A 19,253-nucleotide genomic window follows, 5' to 3' on the forward strand; every position below is an offset into this window, starting at 1 on the left:
AATAAGGCAATGTTATTTATCCGAAGACAAAAGGTTTCTGTGCCTCTCAACCAAGGACTCAGAAACCAAAAAGACTTCCGACTAGCTAAAATTATTGAGAGGTCTTTGTACCATAGCACCTGACACATAGACGCACTTAAATAAATCTTTGGTGTTATGTGCTTCATTGCACTTGAAGATCATAGCAGCTCATTCTCCACCAGTCCAAATAACTAGTTTATTTTATCAAATCATTTATCATTTAATGTTTTATAATCTTAGGTAAATCTTCACTTTCTTTAGCTCCTGTGGTAGCAGCCTCCAAGATGGCCCCAAACCATTCTTGCCTTCAGGTATCCATACCCCTGTGTATTCATTTACACCAATCTGACCAGAAATGACCCATGTAACCAATAACCTCGAATCATCTGTAAATTTAATAAATAAATGCTTTACAATGCCATTCTATCATTTTTAAATAATGGATAAAAACACTAGAAGGCATTAGGTCCAGTACTGATTCTGACAGACCTGAAAGATTACTGAGTATGTTCAGAGACTGACAATGAACCTATGATAATGTTAAGGTTATGATATTCTAATTATCTGAATACCCACTTAATATGGAGATGCAGTGTGGGTGACAGACTAGATAAATTGATCTCACTTTTTTCCAATCTATAAGATCCATCACCATCCCTGGAGAACATTAGATTTAAATCTCTTAGATACCAATTTTGAAAGCATGTATCCTAGTATCAAGCATTATACTGGTTTTTAAAACTATGACAAATGCTACAAGTTAATTCTCTAAGCGTGTGTGGGGGAATCCTTAATTTAATTAAACAACCAAGATATAGCAATATGTCTTTATTTTTCATACAGGGTGCCACTGCAGATAACCATCAGAGAACACACTGCTATTTTCGAATATACAGAACTGAACAAAAGCATTTTAGCATGCTGCCTTACTGTACATAGAAAACTGGTGACCATCTTCAGACACTAAGACTAGGAAATAAAATGAGTTAACGCCATTTGTTGATATGCTTATGAATCATTCAGCAGTGTTACTGTAGGCTGTCTTTACCTGAAAGCAGAATTACAATCACTCCGGCAGCCACTAGGCAATTCTACAATGCAGGTCTAATGAAGGGTACAACAAGCAAGGGACAGAGGCCATGTCCTGTTCTGAAGGGAGAGACTGATTTACAGCCTGGTTCTGCACATTTTAAGAGTTGATACAGTCCTTGTAACAGCTTAATGTGGAGTTTCCCTTACAATGTATGCTGACAATCAGCATAGGTGAGAATTTTTGAAACAGCTAAATAAATCTAGGGTAAAAAAGCAGAACACTGTCCATATAACAGAATTGCTACTTTATAACTTTTGCCCAGTTCTCTTACCTGTTGTCCTGCAAAAACCCCTCATCTGATGAGTTTTAGTGAAAGCCTCTAGCAACTGTAACAGACTTTTCTCAACCCAGCTCTAGATACTAAGTATCAGAAACAAGTGCCTGTGAAGTGGATGTGTCCAGGGGAGAATGGCAGTGTTTCTACTGGAGGTAAGTGTCAAGTTTCCTCTTGATGTTGTCAAAGGAATCGGCTCCCATATAATCAGCCTGGCCCTGTTCCCACCGTTCCTTCCGTTCTTCTGAGGATACAAAAGGCTGAGCTGTAGCTGGGATCTCCGAGAGGGACAGGTGTGATATGGCTCCTGAGACATCTTCCTAGAAAGGAGAACATAATCAGAGATTTCTTGAGAGCTGAAGGTCAGACCATTTTAAAGAATGCAATAAATTGAAGACAGTGAGAAAAGCCAGGATGAATTATCATGCAAAGTAGCAAAAACTGAAAAGTAGTACGTGAAACAAACAAAAAAGACACAAAAATATAAGGATCATATGGTTTTTTCCTAACAAAATGAAGACTTCTTGACTCAGTGAAAACATTGGGAGAACAAAGTAATTAGGGTTAATGTTTAAGTTCTGCATACCTTTCTACAGAAGCCACAAGAGAAAGCCAGTGTATAGACCAAGTCTGAAAGCTGCAAACAGTTCATTAGAAAGCGTAAGATGGATGGACAAGGGAACACAAGTCTGACGATAAATTCTCAATCTGTGTGGGCTCAGAAAGGTTGAGAACTTAAACAAAATGATACCTTAGAGGCTATGATTCAGAAAGAACCTAACCAGAGAGCCGCAACACATACACAAGTTGTCATTATAAGAAGGAAAGCTAAATGGTCTATGTACCAAACTTTTCTGCCTGTTCAAGCTTTCATTTGGATTACAAAGTAGCATCTGTTCTTGTAGCTTCTGTTAATGTAATTTGCTTAATGTTGAACAACTGTTTCAATTTCCATCTTCACCTTTCCTTGGGTCATAATTCTCAGCATTGGTGTTGCAGAAGGAACAGTGTCAACGTGCAGCAAGCAGAGCAAACCTACCCTACATTAAATTTGATTCTTATTATGTATAGATGGGCAATCAACTTCAGAGGTACCATAAAAAAATACTCATGCTATCCTTCAAAAAGCTCTAAAGTGAGAAGATACTGGAAATCTTAGCAGAGAAAAAGGAAGGTGAATGAATACAAACAGGTATTGCTTTTAGTAGAGAAAATGGTAGAGAAATTTTTTGATTACCTGTTTTTGTTGAGATATATACATGTATATAGTATAAATATATTAATAAACATACTGGAACTCCAAGGTGCTTGGGTATAGGACTGCATTAATATTACAGCTGAGGCGACATAAGGAAGTCCTTCCCTTGGATTAGTCCTGTCTTGCCTTCTACTTGCCACAGGAAGGATACAGGGAGGCACTCTCAGAGTCCTCTGCTTGCAACATGGGGGGCTGTGAATTTACAGTGAACATCCAAGTATACTGGATCCTAACTTAAAATAGTTCAGCATTCAAAGTGTAACTCTCCCTTACCCTGCCATAAAACGTGCTATTCTTAATTCTGGGCTGTAGAGGAATACCTTAACTAAGGTCCATCTCAAATTTCTCTCAGACCTGGATTTGAGTCCCTGTTCTGCTACTTGACTAGTCTGTTAAATAACTAAGACAAGTTATATACCTTTGTTAAGCCTCAGTTAATTTATTTATAAAAAGGGGATATTAACAATACTAGTGCTTAACTTAATTGGGTGGTTATAAGGGGTAAATAAGACTAGGTAACTTTTATTAAGCACTTACTATGTGCCAGGCACCATTCTGAGTACTGTACAGGTATTATCTCATGATCCATAGAAGGCATTTAGAGTAAGAATGCATGTGGTTAGTTTTTTCTCCCTTTCTCCTTTCTATAATATATTTTGGTACAAAATGCTAATAAGTGAAATGGCTAAAATCTATGCCATAGTAAAGAGAAGAACCTCTTAGAATATTACAATCTCTTTTAGCCAAATAATTAACTGATTATCTAATTATAACTCACCATTCCAGTTCTATTCTTTATATCTTACTATGTAACATAACAGTTTAATTCCTCACCCTCTTCCAATTCTTCCATAAGAACAAAACTCAGAGGACCTTTAAAGTCAGAAAAGATGCTAAAGAGGGTTGTTATTATAAATGTTAACATGTCTTCTTCCTCTTACAAATAAATTTATTTTTCAAGATCCTACATAATTTATAGGAGTACAAATATAAGAAATCAAAATAATCCCTTAAAAGTAGTGATTTTATGTTCATATTGTTATGATTTTCACTGATAACACTCATCTAAGCAGGTGGCAAATATAAAATAGGTATATCTAAATGCTTGCAGTTTCTAAAACATTGAATGGGATAATCTTTATTTTTATAGACTTACTTTTAGGAATAATCTCAGGATCTTTTTCATAGGACAATGGGCTAAGAATTACGTAGTTACAATATATGGGCATATATACAAAACTCTAAAAACTTTTCTTATGTTCTCAGCTCTAAAGAAATTTGCTACACCATTTTTGCTACTTCTTTGCTGGTAATATTTGCCCCCTCTAAGATGATCATTGTTTTCTTTCCACAAAATTTTATTTATCTCTGCTTAAAATACTGCTAAATATTCTCCAATCTCTACTGATATGGCAAGTTTTTTAAAAGGCAGCATTAAATTATTTGAAAGGAAAAAAACAGAACCTACCACATTTAGGTATGAGCAGGTGTCTTTGACAAGGCCAAATTGTTGAAGTAGAGGTAAAATATTGGTGGTGAAGATGTCCCACCACAGGTTGAGAAACTCTGGATGGGTCATGGTGGGATCATGGGACTCACTCTTGACACTTTTTGTTTTGGGATCATACGTATAATTCCATGGTTTGACTCGTCCCAGGAAATGCACAACTTTGGCATTTGCACCAAACCTGCCAAGTGAACACAAGTTGAAACCGTTAGTGGATTCTGAGCACTGACACAAAGATAAGCAGCACTTTGCTCTGTACCCTTAACAGTGCACCTTCCATCCTGCAGTAGTGGTTGAAAAAGAAACTGACTTCACTATGAAATTGTGACACAAATACTTTTAAAATTATTCAATTATGTGTTAAATACATATAAAAATGCAAAAGTAGTACTGGTTGAGCACAGCCCAGAAAGACCAATCTATTGTGGATAGGAAAGGTACAACCACTTAGAAAACATTTGTATTACCTAGTAAAGTTGAAAATGCTTATGTTCTATTATACAACACTGCAGCTCAGCTCCTAGGCATATATACTAAAAAAATTCTTATCTACTCAAAAGAACAAAAGACATTCTATAAAAAAGACATCTGCACTCGAATGTTTATAGCAGCACAATTCACAATTGAAAAGATGTGGAAACAACCCAAGTGTCCATCAATACATGAGTGGATTAATAAAATGTGGTATCTGTATACCATGGAGTACTACTCAGCTATAAGAAACAATGGTGATATAGCACCTCTTGTATTTTCCTGGATAGAGCTGGAACCCATTCTACTAAGTGAAGTATCCCAAGAATGGAAAAATTAGCACAACATGTACTCACCATCAAATTGGTTTCACTGATCATCATCTAAGAGCACATTTAGGAATAACATTAATCAAGTGTCGGGCAGATGTGGGGGGGGGAGGGGATGGGTGTATACATACATGAGTGTGATGCACACCATCTACGGGATGGACACGCTTGAAGCTCTGATTCGGGGCGGGGTGGGGGGCAAGGGCAATATACCTAACCTAAACTTTTGTACCCCCATAATATGCTGAAATTAAAAAAAAAAGAAAAGAAAAGAAACTCTTGCACACATGCAACAGGAGACATAATTAAAATATCAACAGCAGCAGCATTGTTTGAAATAGTCATAAACTGGAAACAATGCACATGTCCCATATGTTAGAGTATTAGATTTTTAATCAGCAAATGTATACTCTTCCCATCCTCCTCAAGGGGAGTACAGCTTCCCATCTGATGTTGGACACAGTCACATGGCTTGAATTGACCAATGCAATGTGCTCAGAGGCGACTGTGACAGAAGCACTGTTTATTTCTGTTCACCTTCTCTGAGAAGTTAAAACTTCTGCCAGCGGAAGAACATGCCCTGGGTAGCCTGCTGGTTCCAGAGGAATGACAAACGTGCAACAGATCTAGATCAAACCTAGGGCCTGGCTGCCAACCCAGCGGAAATTGTCAGAGCTGTCCCAGCCAACCTGCCTATAAAGAAATACTTGCTTATTGTTGAATATCACTGAAATTTTATAGTTATACATCCACTCTATCTTTTTTAAAGGAAACATCGGATATATTCATACCATGGAATACAGGAAAAAATGAATGAACCATAACCATATACATCACACAGCAAATAGATGAATTTTAAAAACATAAGAAATGAATCAAATGGAATTACATACATATGATTTCACTTACTTAAAGGCAAAACCAAAAAAAAGGTACTGTTTAAAGATTAGAAAATTGTAATCAATATAAATTTCATGATACTGGTTACCTCTGAGAGAGATGGGAAGCTATGATTGGGATGGGACAGTATGGGGCTTCTAAAGTACTGGTTAGGTTCTATTTCTTGACTTTGGTGGTGGGTATTTTGAAACAGTGCACAATTTTTTTGTATATATTCTTTTGTATATACACTATGTTTCACAATACACAGTATCTTAAAAAGAGGGTTAAGTGTGGTCCTGTTCTGGCTGAGAGGAAATCTATGTTTATAAAAATAGAAAACAATAAAGGTAGAAATAACAAGGACCCAAGGGAAAATAAGAACAGTGAGCGCTCAGGAATTCAGAGGCAGGGAAGGCACTAAATGCCAGCTTCAGTGGGGCAGAGGTGCTGAAATAGTGGGATGTGACTTTGAGCTCGTACAATAGATGGGATCTGGGTAGCTGGTGATAATACAGGGAATTCCAGGCAGGGGGATGGCAGGTTTAAGGCGAGCACCTGTGTGCTTGACCAAGTATTCTCCAATTAGAGCCAGAGATGAAACTTTGAGTAGGGAAAGAAATGGTCAAATGGGACAGATCCTTGGGTACTGGGCTCAAGTGTTAGATTTCAGTAGATTTATTCTGTGGGCAGCCAAAGGGGCACAATGTACGGATCAAAATAACACAGATTCTATTCATGTATTTTTTCCTATCTCCTAACGTTTATTTTTTTATTTTTTTTTTTTTTGAGACAGAGTCTCACTCTGTTGCCCGGGCTAGAGTGAGTGCCGTGGCATCAGCCTAGCTCACAGCAACCTCAAACTCCTGGGCTCAAGCGATCCTCCTGTCTCAGCCTCCCAAGTAGCTGGGACTACAGGCATGCACCACCATGCCCGGCTAATTTTTTCTATATATATATTTTTAGCTGTCCATATAATTCTTTCTATTTTTTAGTAGAGATGGGGTCTCGCTCTTGCTCAGGCTGGTCTCGAACTCCTGAGCTCAAACGATCCGCCCACCTCGGCCTCCCAGAGAGCTAGGATTACAGGCGTGAGCCACTGCGCCCGGCCTAAAATTTATTTTTTTTAAAAAAAGTTAGTTATCTGTTAAATAACTATCATTATCTAAGAGTTTATTATATTTGGGGCTCACATTCTTTAAAGATATGATTGGAAATAATATTTCCACAAGGTAGATTCTACTAATGTGTTTACTAATGTGTTAATTGAAGCTCAGGAAGACTAAGTGAGATGGCCAGGGCCACACAGTTATTCAGTGGCAAAAATGGGATTTGACACAGTTTTTCCTTTAAGGTCTGAGCTCTTACCATCCTATGGTGCTACCACTCCAAAAATGTGCCAGAAAACTACAGCCTACTTGTAAAATTCCTTCCTCTTAAGGGTGATTATTCCATGGTGTGTTTCTTCTGAAAATGAAGAGAATATCTGATAACCCCAAGATTACTCTTTATTTTATACCATAGTATATTTTACATACACACACACACACGCACGCACACACATACTCTCAGCTTAATCCTTTAAAATGACAGAAATCATAATGCCCAAATTTGTACACAGATAGGGGTATCAAGTAAGTGTTATGCATAAGGCACTGTGCTCAGTAGTGGCCGCAAGAGGCTTTTGTCTAAACAGGGAGATGGGTCATCTATATTAAAATAAGTAGTAGTACAAGCAAGGCAACAAGTCAGGGCTATCAGGGCAGTGCTGACATAGGGCTACAGGAACTCCAAAGCAATGACTGCAGGTGGGATTTTCAGAAGAGGATTTGTGCAGGAAGTGGGGGCCGGGACGATGCCTGGGAAAGATGGGCAAGATTCAGATAACTGGCTTCAACACATGTTCTAATGATGGCGGGGGCACCCATCCCAAAGATCTGACACTTGGGTGCGGGGCTGGGCAGGCACTCCCTCATCCCAGCAATACAAACCCTTAAGCCTAAAACCAAAAGAGAGCGCACAGGAATGAGCAGGTGTTTCTTCCATCTTCTCATTCACCCCTCCTGACTCAACTTCCCTGCCTGGAGCCTTAGCACTTGTTTGCTCCTCCTGCATTAACTGACCACTAAGCCTCAACCCGTGATTTGCCTAACATAAATGTTATACACAGTCATAACATGGTAGTAGTACTAATTAAAATAAATTAAAACATGAATATAATATAAACTCTATTCCTTTCCAACCTTTCCTGACAGTTCACAAATGATTATACAGTAGTAAATAGCAATAGCTCACATGTATTTAGTATTCACATGTGCCAGGCACTGGTTAGCATTTGCATGGTTTACTCAGTCTCCAAAAGGACAATGTATGGAAACTGAAGCATGAAGTAAAAATCACCTGGCTGGTGAATGTCAAGGCTGGAACTCTACACGGGCAGTGTTTCCAGAGCCAAGGCTCTTAACCATGACTAGGCTGTTACTGTAAGACACTCCCAAAATTATAAGGGCATTGTCTGAAAGTGACATTTGTTAATCCATGGACTAACTCCCACATATGGACAGTTAATCTGAAAGTGGAAGTGGTGTGCCTAACCTTGAGAATACGCCAAGTATAGTTAACGACCGAGCAACAGAAAGTGACCAATAGGAAAGAAGCAAGCAACCTGGCACTAAAGACTGAAGAAAAGGCTGTTCTTAGAAGGATGCAGTTTTCACAAAGATTAGAGAAAAAGGGAAGAACAAGAATCAGGAATGAGAGTGCTTCTTAGGAGCAGCAGGTAACCCACAAGAGGACTGTACGGGACAGGGTCTAAGGGCCTCCCCAGCTCCCGTGAACTGGGGCTTCAGAGGAAGGGCACGATGGTCCAATCCACCTGCACACAGAGACTGCCCCATCCTTCACTGTACGCAGCAATGTCTACCTCAGCCTCTGGCTCTGCGCCCTACATGGCTCAGGTCTCCTCCACACTGGTTCCCACGCCTCTGCAAACTTCCTAGATACCAGCTTCATCTGGTTAGATTCCTCCCCATTGTGGCCATAGTCTTCCTCTTGAATGTCAATAGGAGCACCACTTGGAAACAATCTACACCCTGCATTTCACTGTGGCTCAAGCCTTGGGCTCCACCTTAAGGAATCCGTATTTGTCAGTGTCTTTCGAAAGCTAAATCACTGTTATCCCCTGTGGCCAGGGGAAGGATCCTCCTTCCTCAGAATTGCCTGTTCTACCCTAACAAGGTGAAAAACCGTACCCACTGGATAGTACTTTCATAGGGAAGTCTTAGTGTTACAAAATTCCTTGATAAGCCTTTTGAGGTGGAAACAGATCTTAAGGGGTCCTAAACGTGAGTAAAACTGCCCCTTCTGCCCTAAGACAAGGAATTCCCTGGCTGCCAGCAAGACAGCAGGAGGTTGGGAGGGACAAAAGAGGTGAGCAGGACTGTGAAAGGTGGCACAGGACAGGGTGATGTAGTCTCCCAACAGCCACCCAAATTTCTGCAACAAAACTAAACAAATCACAAAATGTAGGATGTGAGTAGGTTTCTTAAAAAATTAATTAGGGCCAGATTATTGAGGGGCAGACCAGAAACAGATTCAGAAGTGTAAAAGGCAGACAAAAGCACGAGAAAGGAGGTAAGAAAGATGCTGGGCATAAGGAAATCGTACAGTGGCTTCAGACATCACAGGCTCAGGCTATGGTCAGCCCTACTGCTGTCCAATAAGGACAAGGAACACTTTTCTGGATGGTTTAGGTATTGAGATTACTTTACTCTAATTGCTACACACACCTAACATTTACGGAAATGGATAGTGGTAGGGAGTGGGAGGAGGAAAACAAGTTTTAGAACAAGGGCTCTTTATGAGAAGAGCAGGCCTGGGTGAGTCACTGAATATGGAAGGTCTGGGCTGGCCAAGGGCCCTTTGAGAGTGGGAGGAGGGCAGAGGAGAGAGAAGTAAGGCAGCTGCTAAGTGGGGAAAATGGGGCTGAGAAAGGAGGGCAGGAGGGAAGTGAAGACAGACTTTGCAGTTCTGTATAAGACAGTCATCACAAGTATCTTCCTGGAAATCAGCTAGGGCAGCCTTTGGCTTCATATAAGGGGCACTGTCTGGACCCAATACCGGCCACTTTGTATCAAGGTTTAGGAGTCCCTTTTACTACACAATTATGTCCTCACTGTACAACAAAACAGTTTTTATTTATACAGCAAGAGAGCCTAAAGGGCTTGCTCTATTAGATTTCATGATAAGACACATTATACACAAAAAAGATGACCAACAGGTCTCAAACATTAGTCTGTTTTTTTGTATCTAGAGTTTAAATTAATCTAGATATGAATTTCCAGTAAATTATTTTTATGACTCAATCATGTTCCCTGAGGAATGTTTTTAAAAATAATTTTCTACCATCTTAACCAATTTGCCCTTCAGTCATTTATGAAAATCCAAAATGACATCAAAGTGACATAAGTAAAAGCAAAGGTCAGGTGTCAAAGGGGAAATTACTTCCTGCTTAAAATATTATTTTAGCCTAAATGCAAATTGGGGTTACACCCTAGAAAAGAGTAACACAGGATATTTTTCTAGTGTTATATCTCTCCCACCAAAGGCAACAACAATCAGGTATCAGTCAGAATTTATATTGCATGGCTAAAAGCAAAATAGTTCATGAATAAGAAGCGAAATGTTGATGTCTGAAGATAAAGTTCAACTGACCTCCACTCAGAACAAAGACAACCAGATGATTCACTGACTCACTCCCTAATTTATCCGCCAAATTATAATACCAGCCAGGAATAATAATAAAAAAAGTTGGATACATATCACAATTGTGTCTAAATTATTGACAGCCATTCATTCTGACCCAGTAATGGGGATTTGTCTTAGCTTTCATACATCTCTTAAAATAAGTGTTCTAATTTTAACTTGATAGAATCTCAAAAGAGTCATCCAGATCACAAGACATAGTTTGAACCCAAGCCAGCAATAATCCTGCTTATGTTAGCCGTTAAAATTATCCCTGTGACCTGGTGTTACCAAAAGATCAGATAGAATTTTCATGACTAGTTTAGTAGTTGAGAAACATAGCTGGTACATGTGGATGAGACTACAGAACCTTTTAGAACGGAAAAGGAACTAATCTACCACAGTACACACAGGAGCAATTTTAGTTCTCACTAAGCTCTTTATGTGCAATGTTCAATTAGATACCGAGCAAGAAAGACAGCGCTGCTTGTGTGACACGGCTCTGGGAAATGAGGCAGCAGTGCCAAGCATCCTCTTGTCCACTTCAGTGCCTCGTGTTCTCTGTTACATTGCCACTCACTCGTGCACCTTCTCAGACTCACACCCGTGGGTGCAGCCACGCATAAGCCCTTCCCCCACAACCAATTAACCACCTCTCCTCTCTCACCCACTCATGATCTAAGTTAAGTCACAAACCCAAGTGCCCAAGGGACTGATCATGCAGAGGAGGAGTGGATCTGCTGGGGTGGGGACTGTGGACCACAAGAGAGCACATGCCTCATTGCCAGGAGACAGCTGTTACCCACCAGCAAACTACTGTGGCCCCAGGAACCCACCCAGTATTTCCTTGCCTTGCAAAGTAATCCTCCCAATAGTATACTGGCAAACAGAACAATGTCAATACTCAAAAACAGACTTTAGTAACCTAGACTAGAACCTAGTCAACTATACTGCCTACCAGGTTGGCCTCTCTTCACAAACCAGGTCAGGGCAAGACTCACAAAGCCAGGCTACTAGGGAGACTCTCCTAGAGGTAGCATGTCACTCTTAGTTTCTACTGGCTGATTGCTCATTCATTCATTCATTCAACAAACACACACACACACAGCCCTACCTACCAGCATCTGTGTCCACACACTCTGCCTTCCTTCATGTTTCTAAGGATGAGCTGTCCTCTTACCTGAAGCCAACCTCTCTCCAGTTGTGCACTTAGGTCCCATCCCCTTTCACCTACTCAAGGACATCAGTCCAGCATCTCCCTTGAGTCTTCTGCATTGTTAATATTGCCCACTCCAACCCTCACATCATTCCCATCAATACAAAAACATGCCGCAGCATCTCCCATCTTTACAAAACTATCACCACCACCCTCTCTTAGCACTACATCCCCATCCAGCTGCCACCCCATGTTTATCCCCCCTTTAAAGCAGATGCCTAGAAGAACTGTCTACATTCACTACCTTCGATTCTCCTCCATTCTTGTGGACTCACTTCAATCAGGCTTTCTCCCCCATCACTTCACCAGCTGTCCTCTTGCCAAAATCACCAGTGACCTCCACATTGCACATCCAGTGCCAATTCTCATTGTCCTTGTATCTGACCTATCACAGCATCTGACACAGATGGATCACTCCTTCCTCTTTGAAACATTTTCTTTTCTTTGCTTCTGCAACACCACACTTCCCTGGGTTTCCTCTCACCATGCTGTCCTCAGTCTCTTGCCCCTGTTCCTCCTTATCTTCCTGCCTTGAAGGTCAATCTTCAGGACTCTTTCCTATTGATCATCATTTCCTTGGTTACATCATCTTGTCTCAGGACTATAAATATCATTTATATGCTGACAACTCCCATAGTCATATCTCACCCAGATCTCCCTCTTGGACTTCTTTTACCTATTCCACACTTTCACTAGGATGTTGACATGCACCTTAAACTTCATACATCCAAAAATGAATACATTCCGCACATCTCTGACCAATCCCTACTCCCATAAACCTGCTTCGCCCACAGTATTTCCTATCTCAGGAAATGGTGACTCTATCATTCCAGCTGCTTAGGCCACAAACCTGTAACAGTCAAATTTGACATATCCTACTGAATATCTGATTTTTCAAAAGAAGTTGGACACCTGGGTTTTATGTGAAAGTCCCTGACTTTTAAACATTGACAACTGAGTTACAGGGGGAAAAAAAAAAAAAAAGAAAAAAAAAGAAAAGTCTGTGTAGCAGGAAACAAACATAACCTATGTGACAAACAGTCTGCAGCGCACAGGTTGGAGACTCTGAGGAAGGTCCTCCACTCAATCCCCAGGCTTTTTCCCTGCCATGAGCTCCCTCCCCTACTGAGATAGCATTTCTCACCCAGACTTCTTCTGCCCCTGAGATCTCAATCCTTGTTCCCTTTTTGCTATTGTCAGAGCAGCCTCTAAAAGCTGGGTTGGGTCTGATACGGAAGCTTTTCCCCTGGTGATGAAGATGTAGGTAGAGCAGAATATGTAACAGTGAGATATGAGGACAGATCATCTGACAGAGATAAACACTTAGAGCTGAAGTGAGAATGACCAGACGGCCGTGCTGAGAGATGGGACACCTGGGTCCAGCAGGCATCATTAACACCCAGAAAGGAAGAGCAAAATACCAGTGCAACCAGCACTTGATTCTTCCTCCACACTCAAACCATGGTGAACTGTGCCACGCACGGTACAGGAAACTGCACGCCTAAGCAGTTAGGACCACACGCTCCCTCATTCATCTTTGGGGGCTTGAGTGCACTGCCGCTGTGGCGCACTCTACGCGCTCCAGGTCTGCCAGCGGAACGAACAGTGAGTAAGCCAACAAATAGCTGGGAAGAAAGTGATCCAAACTCTTTTTGGGTCAGCCTAAGAGTTTTGGGTGAAGATGTAGGAGTGTGAAAAGAAATGAAAACAGAAAGACTATGGTTTCGATGACAATAGTTATTGGGAAAGTTGGAGCAAGGGGGTCTCAGAGATCAAGGAAAAACAATCAAATCAGAAACAGTTTAGGACACCAAAGGTTCAATTTCTTTGGGGAAAATATTGATTTTTAAATAGGTTTCATAAGGTCTTAGAGAATGAGTCAGATTCTTAAAAAAGAAATGGATATGAATATCCTCAGGAAAGCTCTAAGCGGTAAAATAAATGGAAAAAAAAACTTTAATTCTCACTAGGCCAGGTCTCAGGTTATATTTAAACTCAAGTAAAGGGGTAAAATAAAATATTTATGTGGAAATTATTTTGTAAATTAGGCTTTGTATTCAATCAATTTGACCAATTAATTTGTGTGTTGGTCTGAAACAATGCCAGAGACTTCTCTATCTTTGCTTTAGGCCTGTTCTACATAGCATAACATGACTTAAAGAGCTTTTAGTCAGTGGATATAAGAGAAAACAAAAATAGACCTAAATAACTGATTTTAAAAAGACTAATGAGATTTTTTTTCTGTCACTATGCACAAACCAAATTCTATGCTATATGGATGAAACAGGCCCTCTTGTTGGAGAAAACTTGACAAAAACTAATATTCATTAAAAGCCTACTATATGCCAAACATTATGCTAGGTACTTTCAAAAATATTATTTCATTAAGAAATATATTTATTGGCCTTTATCAAAAAGTCCCATAACAATAAATGTTGGTGTGGATGCAGAGAGACAGGAACACTCACACACGTCTGGTGGGACTGCAAACTGGTGCAACCTCTGTGGAAAGCATTATGGAGATACCTTAAACAGATACAAGTAGACCTACTATTTGATCCAGCAATCCCATTATTGGCCATCTACCCAAAAGAACAAAAGACGTTCTATAAAAAAGACATCTGCACTTGAATGTTTATAGCAGCACAATTCACAATTTGTGAAGATGTGGAAACAACCCAAGTGCCCATCAATACATGAGTGGATTAATAAAATGTGGAATATGTATACCATGGAGTATTACTCAACTATAAGAAATAATGGGGTTATAGAATCTCTTATGTTCTCCCGGATAGAGGTGGAACCCATTCTAAGTGAAGTATCCCAAGAATGGAAAAATAAGCACCACAGGTACTCACCATCAAATTGGTTTCACTGATCATCACCTAAGAGCACATTCAGGAATAACACTGATTGGGTGTCGGGCAGATGTGGGTCGGGGAGGGGATGGGTGTATACACACATAATGAGTGCGATGCGCACTGTCTGGGGGATGGACACGTTTGAAGCTCTCACTTGGGGGGTTGGGGGGGCAAAGGCAATATATGTAACCTAAGCTTTTGTACCACCACAATATGCTGAAATAATAAAAATAAATAAATGAACTAAAAAATACATATTTATGACTTATTTTCCAATGTAAATATTATAAATTAACTTAAAAACTGCTAAACCAAGCATTTTAGTTTTCAAATTATGCTGTGTTAAAGATGATCTTCCACTACAAAAAAATATTACTTACTAATTTTGTTTTTCAGAAATTATGTTTGAATCATTTAAAGTGGTAAAACTATTAAGTTTGTTTCCTTTATGTTTTGTTCTACCCAAAGGCTATGCAGAGAAAGGCATTCGACATGTTACTTCATGGCTCAAATTCACATTAAGTTTGCTTCATATTGGGCCAGCCTTTAGCTGAAATTTCATGTAGTAGCAAACGTCACTCTGTTCTAGATATCCAAGACTTTAAGATTCTGGGGTGTCTAAATACTGCCTTGGTGACCTTATAGCACATGGTTGTTTGCAGTTGGTGAGACAAATCCTAGACTCCTTCTTCTGTGAAACCCAAGTTGCTCTAAACCACTTCATGGTGTCCCATTCTACCTGTCACTACCCACACTGACCTAGGGAAGGCCAGCCAGTTGGTCCCGGAGATCACCAAGGTTATTCTGAACCCAACAGTGGGGCTTCAAATTCACAGGGCTCCTTGAGGAATAGCTATGGCAGTCCGAATGTTCATAATACGCTACTTCAGTTTAAAAAGATTTGGACCACGATTTTATATTAACTTAAAAAAGAAATGTAACTACCTGTGCCTTTTCAGCCCTCCCCAAATTCAAGGGAATATAAGGAGAAATGTCCTTGGAAATGGGTCTCTGCAAGAAAAACAAAAACATTTTCTGGCAAAGGGAAGGGAAAATGAGTTCTTTGATCTGGTTTCAGCATCCCTAAATGGGCAGCAATGGGGTGAGACAAGGCATGGCTTTGCACAGTCTTATCACAGAAATGTACAGCTGACACCCAAGGGTGAGCCATACCACAGCAGCATCAACTGTCGTCAGCAACGGGCAGAGGAAGTCTGGCTAATGGGTGGAATTGCTCCTGACTTCCCCACTGTATCATATACTCGATGGTTATGGCAATAAACCAAGGAGATTTCCAAAATTAATAATAAGCACTCATTCATTAAGCCAGGAGGAAGAAATCATCCTAATCATTTTGGTAATTTAGATCTCAAACTGTTTTTCTGGGGAAATTCATTTAGAGGATATAAAAATAACTGGGTTCCTGAGAGAGAAGGCAAAGATTTTAGCAAATAAGTTTATCTTACCCCTCAAAACTTAACTCTTCTCTATCTGCTTCTTGTTCTTCTGTGTTAAAAATATCTCAAGCAATGTCTGTGTAAACCAGGCTATCCCTGAAAGGTACAGTGCACTCAATGGTGGTAAGGTGAACAATCAGATGAAGTCAACCTGAATCACATGCTAACTATTCAGAATTGAGTGGAATGGCCACACTGTTAAAAATTGTTTCTGGCCAGGCGTGGTGGCTCATGCCTGTAATCCTAACACTCTGGGAGGCCTAGGCGAGACGATCACTTGAGGTCAGGAGTTCAAGACCAGCCTGAACAAGAACAAGACCCCATCTCTACTAAAAATAGAAAAAATTAGTTGGGCATGGCGGTATGCACCTGTAGTCCCAGCTACTCAGGAGGCTGAGGTAGGAGGATCACTCGAGCCCAAGAGTTTCAGGTTGCAGTGAGCTAGGCTGATGCCACAGCACTCTAGCCCAGGCAACAGAGCAAGACTGTGTGTCCAAAAAAAAAAAAAAAATTCTTTCTCCTTTGTACTCTCATCTTTTTGCTTGCTAAGCTGAATTTAGTCAATTAAATTATAAGCAACTGCCCTATATATAATAGGCAAATTTGGCTGTAGGGGGTTAAGCTATCATGGTTTGCAGGAACACTGTTCAAACTTGCAGGGTTAATTATGATGTAATAAGAATTGAAATGAATCAGGTCCACAATGCCATGGAAGACAGATTTGTATTTTACAAGGCCAAGGACTAAGAGGCAAAAATAATGCTTCTCCCATTACTCCCTCGATAGTAAATCCTGTTCTGTTTGCTTTACTCAGAACACAGTTGCTATGTTTAAGAGTTTGCCTGTCTCACTGTGGAAGGGAAGAGAATTAAGAGGCTGTAAAATGCAGGAGACATATGCCAAGAGAACAGTTAGAGGGGAAAGAACACAGATGCTTGTAAGCCTTATCTGGGGAACGTTGACAGAGTCTTCCCAGGAAAGAACAGAAAAGGAAACATTTCTGCCACAGAAAGCCAGAGACACTCATCACTGTGGTGCAAGACTTATGGAGAGGACTTTGGATAATGAAAAAGAGGAATGAAAGACCCTTTGTTTTCCGCTCACTCAGGAATGCCCAAACGGGATGGTTTTGGAGGAAAAAGCCCAGTCAATGAAGGGCTTCACTGCCCATGGCTGTGTCTCAGGATCAACCTGACAGCTAGGCCCCTGTTCAAGAAATCTGAATCATCTTCTCAGTTCAACACAAATGAGTCAGAGGCTAAAGAACAGCATCCAGAGCCTCATAGTGAGATAAAAATATTGCAACAAGGCTGTATTAGTTGCAAGGTATTATCAGAGCTGCACCAGGGACTATGCTAAACAAGCACGTTACCAAAAACAAACAACAAATGTCCAAGGAGCATTTTATGTGTATTAACTCACTTCGTCCTCTTGACAACCCTATGAGGCAGGTACCATTTTCTTCCTTGTTTACATGTTGAGGAACTGAGGCACAGTCTTAAGTCATGTGTGAGAAACATGACAGAGTGAGGACATATGCCCTGCCATTCTGGCTTCGGAGATTACTCTTAACTCTGCCTCTTAAACAAAAACGACTAATAACTTAGCATTTACTGAGCACTAGGGTAGGCCAGGCCCTCCTCTAACCACTTTACAAGAGGACCTCTCTTAATACTCACAATAACACTATGAAGACAATGAGGCAGAGAGAAGTTGAGTTACTAGCCCAAGGACACTATCTAGTAAGTGGCTGCTCCTGGCTGTGCCTGAGGTCATCCAGCTTCAGAGCCCCTACTCTTGACCACAACACCACACTGCTGCCAGCATCTTGCTTAATCCCCACAACCACCGTGGAGGGAGCTTTCAACACCCTGTTTTTGCAGTTGAGGGAAACAGAAGCAGCTCAGCAGCCAGTCTGAGGCAGAAGTTGAGTTTGTGCCTTCAAAAGTTGTAAGTCTGCAGAGCTTACAGTCTGTGTTCTTGACCATGACATATGGATGGTTTACCAGAGGGCCAAGCACCCCAGGAACTGCTGGGAACCTTGTCCTGCAAGGCAGCCAAAAGCCCCTTGGTTACTCCAAGAATGAGGCCATAGATAACATCAAGGCCTCTCCCCATTACAGCCATGTTTCCACAGCAGAAAGACTTTCCTCAAAGTTCCCACCCATTATTTTTCTCAGAATGACAACGAGGCACCCCCAAAATTTTAATCCCCACTCCTCTGTCCTCACTATCCCCAACAGAAGGTAAACCATTTGCACTTACGCTTTAAATGCTGGGAGGTAGGAGTATATAGAAATGCTGCTTAGGTTATAAATAAATGGCAGGTGTTTTTTGATATCTGTTGTTGCCCAGCTGCTAAAAAATGTGTTCAGTAAGCCCTGGTCCCCACCTGAAAGAAAAAAAAAATATGAATTATAGTTAACAGATCTCTAGGACAGTACAATAATTTGATAGGACTATATAACTAGACCTTCAAAAATAGGTGCTAATTCCATTTTAAAGTAATAAATTCCTTGTCACACCCATTAATGACATTTTAGGGGGTGGTCATTTCCCGATTTAATTAATTCATTCAACAAATATTTATCGAGCAGCAACTGTGTACCAGACACTGCCTAGGCACGGTAGAGTCAACGGTGCACAAGAGACACGGTCATCATCTTCACGAGGGTCTGGTGGGCAGGGGGAGACAGTGATACCAGTGAATCAAGAGTCAGCGAACATCACAGATGGGGGTGAGTGCAGTGAAGCAAAGTACAGGGCACCGCAGCACACCTGGAACGGCTCGAGCCTCGTCTGACGGGTCAAGGAAGGCTTCCATGAGGAAACTGTGTTTAAACCAAGATCTGAGAGGTGCAGGGGAGAACTTGACAAACACAGGTGGAGAAAAGGAGGGTAAATGGTGTTTCCAGGCAGAACAAAAACAGCCTGCACCACAGATCTGAGTGGGCAGGAACAGGAAGCTATGGAAAGACAACTTGGAAGGTGGACTGAGGAGTGAGAATCAGTTGCATGGCACAAGATGAGCCTCGCAGAGGTCGGCAGGGACCAGACTACATCAGGAGCAGATTTTAGACTTTATCTCCAGTTAAAGATTTTAGACTTTTTCCTAAGAGCAATGGGACAGAAAAAGCAGCAGAA

The 19,253-nt window shown here is 40.8% G+C and overlaps 1 protein-coding gene across 2 annotated transcripts in view; it reads right to left on the reverse strand.

Annotated features, from left to right (window-relative positions):
• Positions 1–860: 860 nt before the first annotated feature.
• GYG1 (glycogenin 1) overlaps positions 861–19,253 on the reverse strand; it is a 33,643-nt gene continuing 15,250 nt past the window's right edge. Inside the window, exons 5-8 of one of the 2 annotated variants that reach the window (XM_069475358.1) lie at positions 18,375–18,501; positions 4,115–4,334; positions 1,975–2,025; positions 861–1,708 (exon numbers count right to left, since the gene is read on the reverse strand). In XM_069475358.1, the coding sequence (XP_069331459.1) occupies positions 1,535–1,708; positions 1,975–2,025; positions 4,115–4,334; positions 18,375–18,501 (572 nt within the window). In that variant the 3' untranslated portion in view covers positions 861–1,534. The remainder of the gene's footprint in view (positions 1,709–1,974; positions 2,026–4,114; positions 4,335–18,374; positions 18,502–19,253) is intronic. The other variant, XM_069475359.1, reaches the window with a different exon arrangement.

Source organism: Eulemur rufifrons, chromosome 7 (assembly GCF_041146395.1).
Source record: "Eulemur rufifrons isolate Redbay chromosome 7, OSU_ERuf_1, whole genome shotgun sequence".
In the NCBI taxonomy this organism is placed as follows: domain Eukaryota; kingdom Metazoa; phylum Chordata; class Mammalia; order Primates; family Lemuridae; genus Eulemur; species Eulemur rufifrons.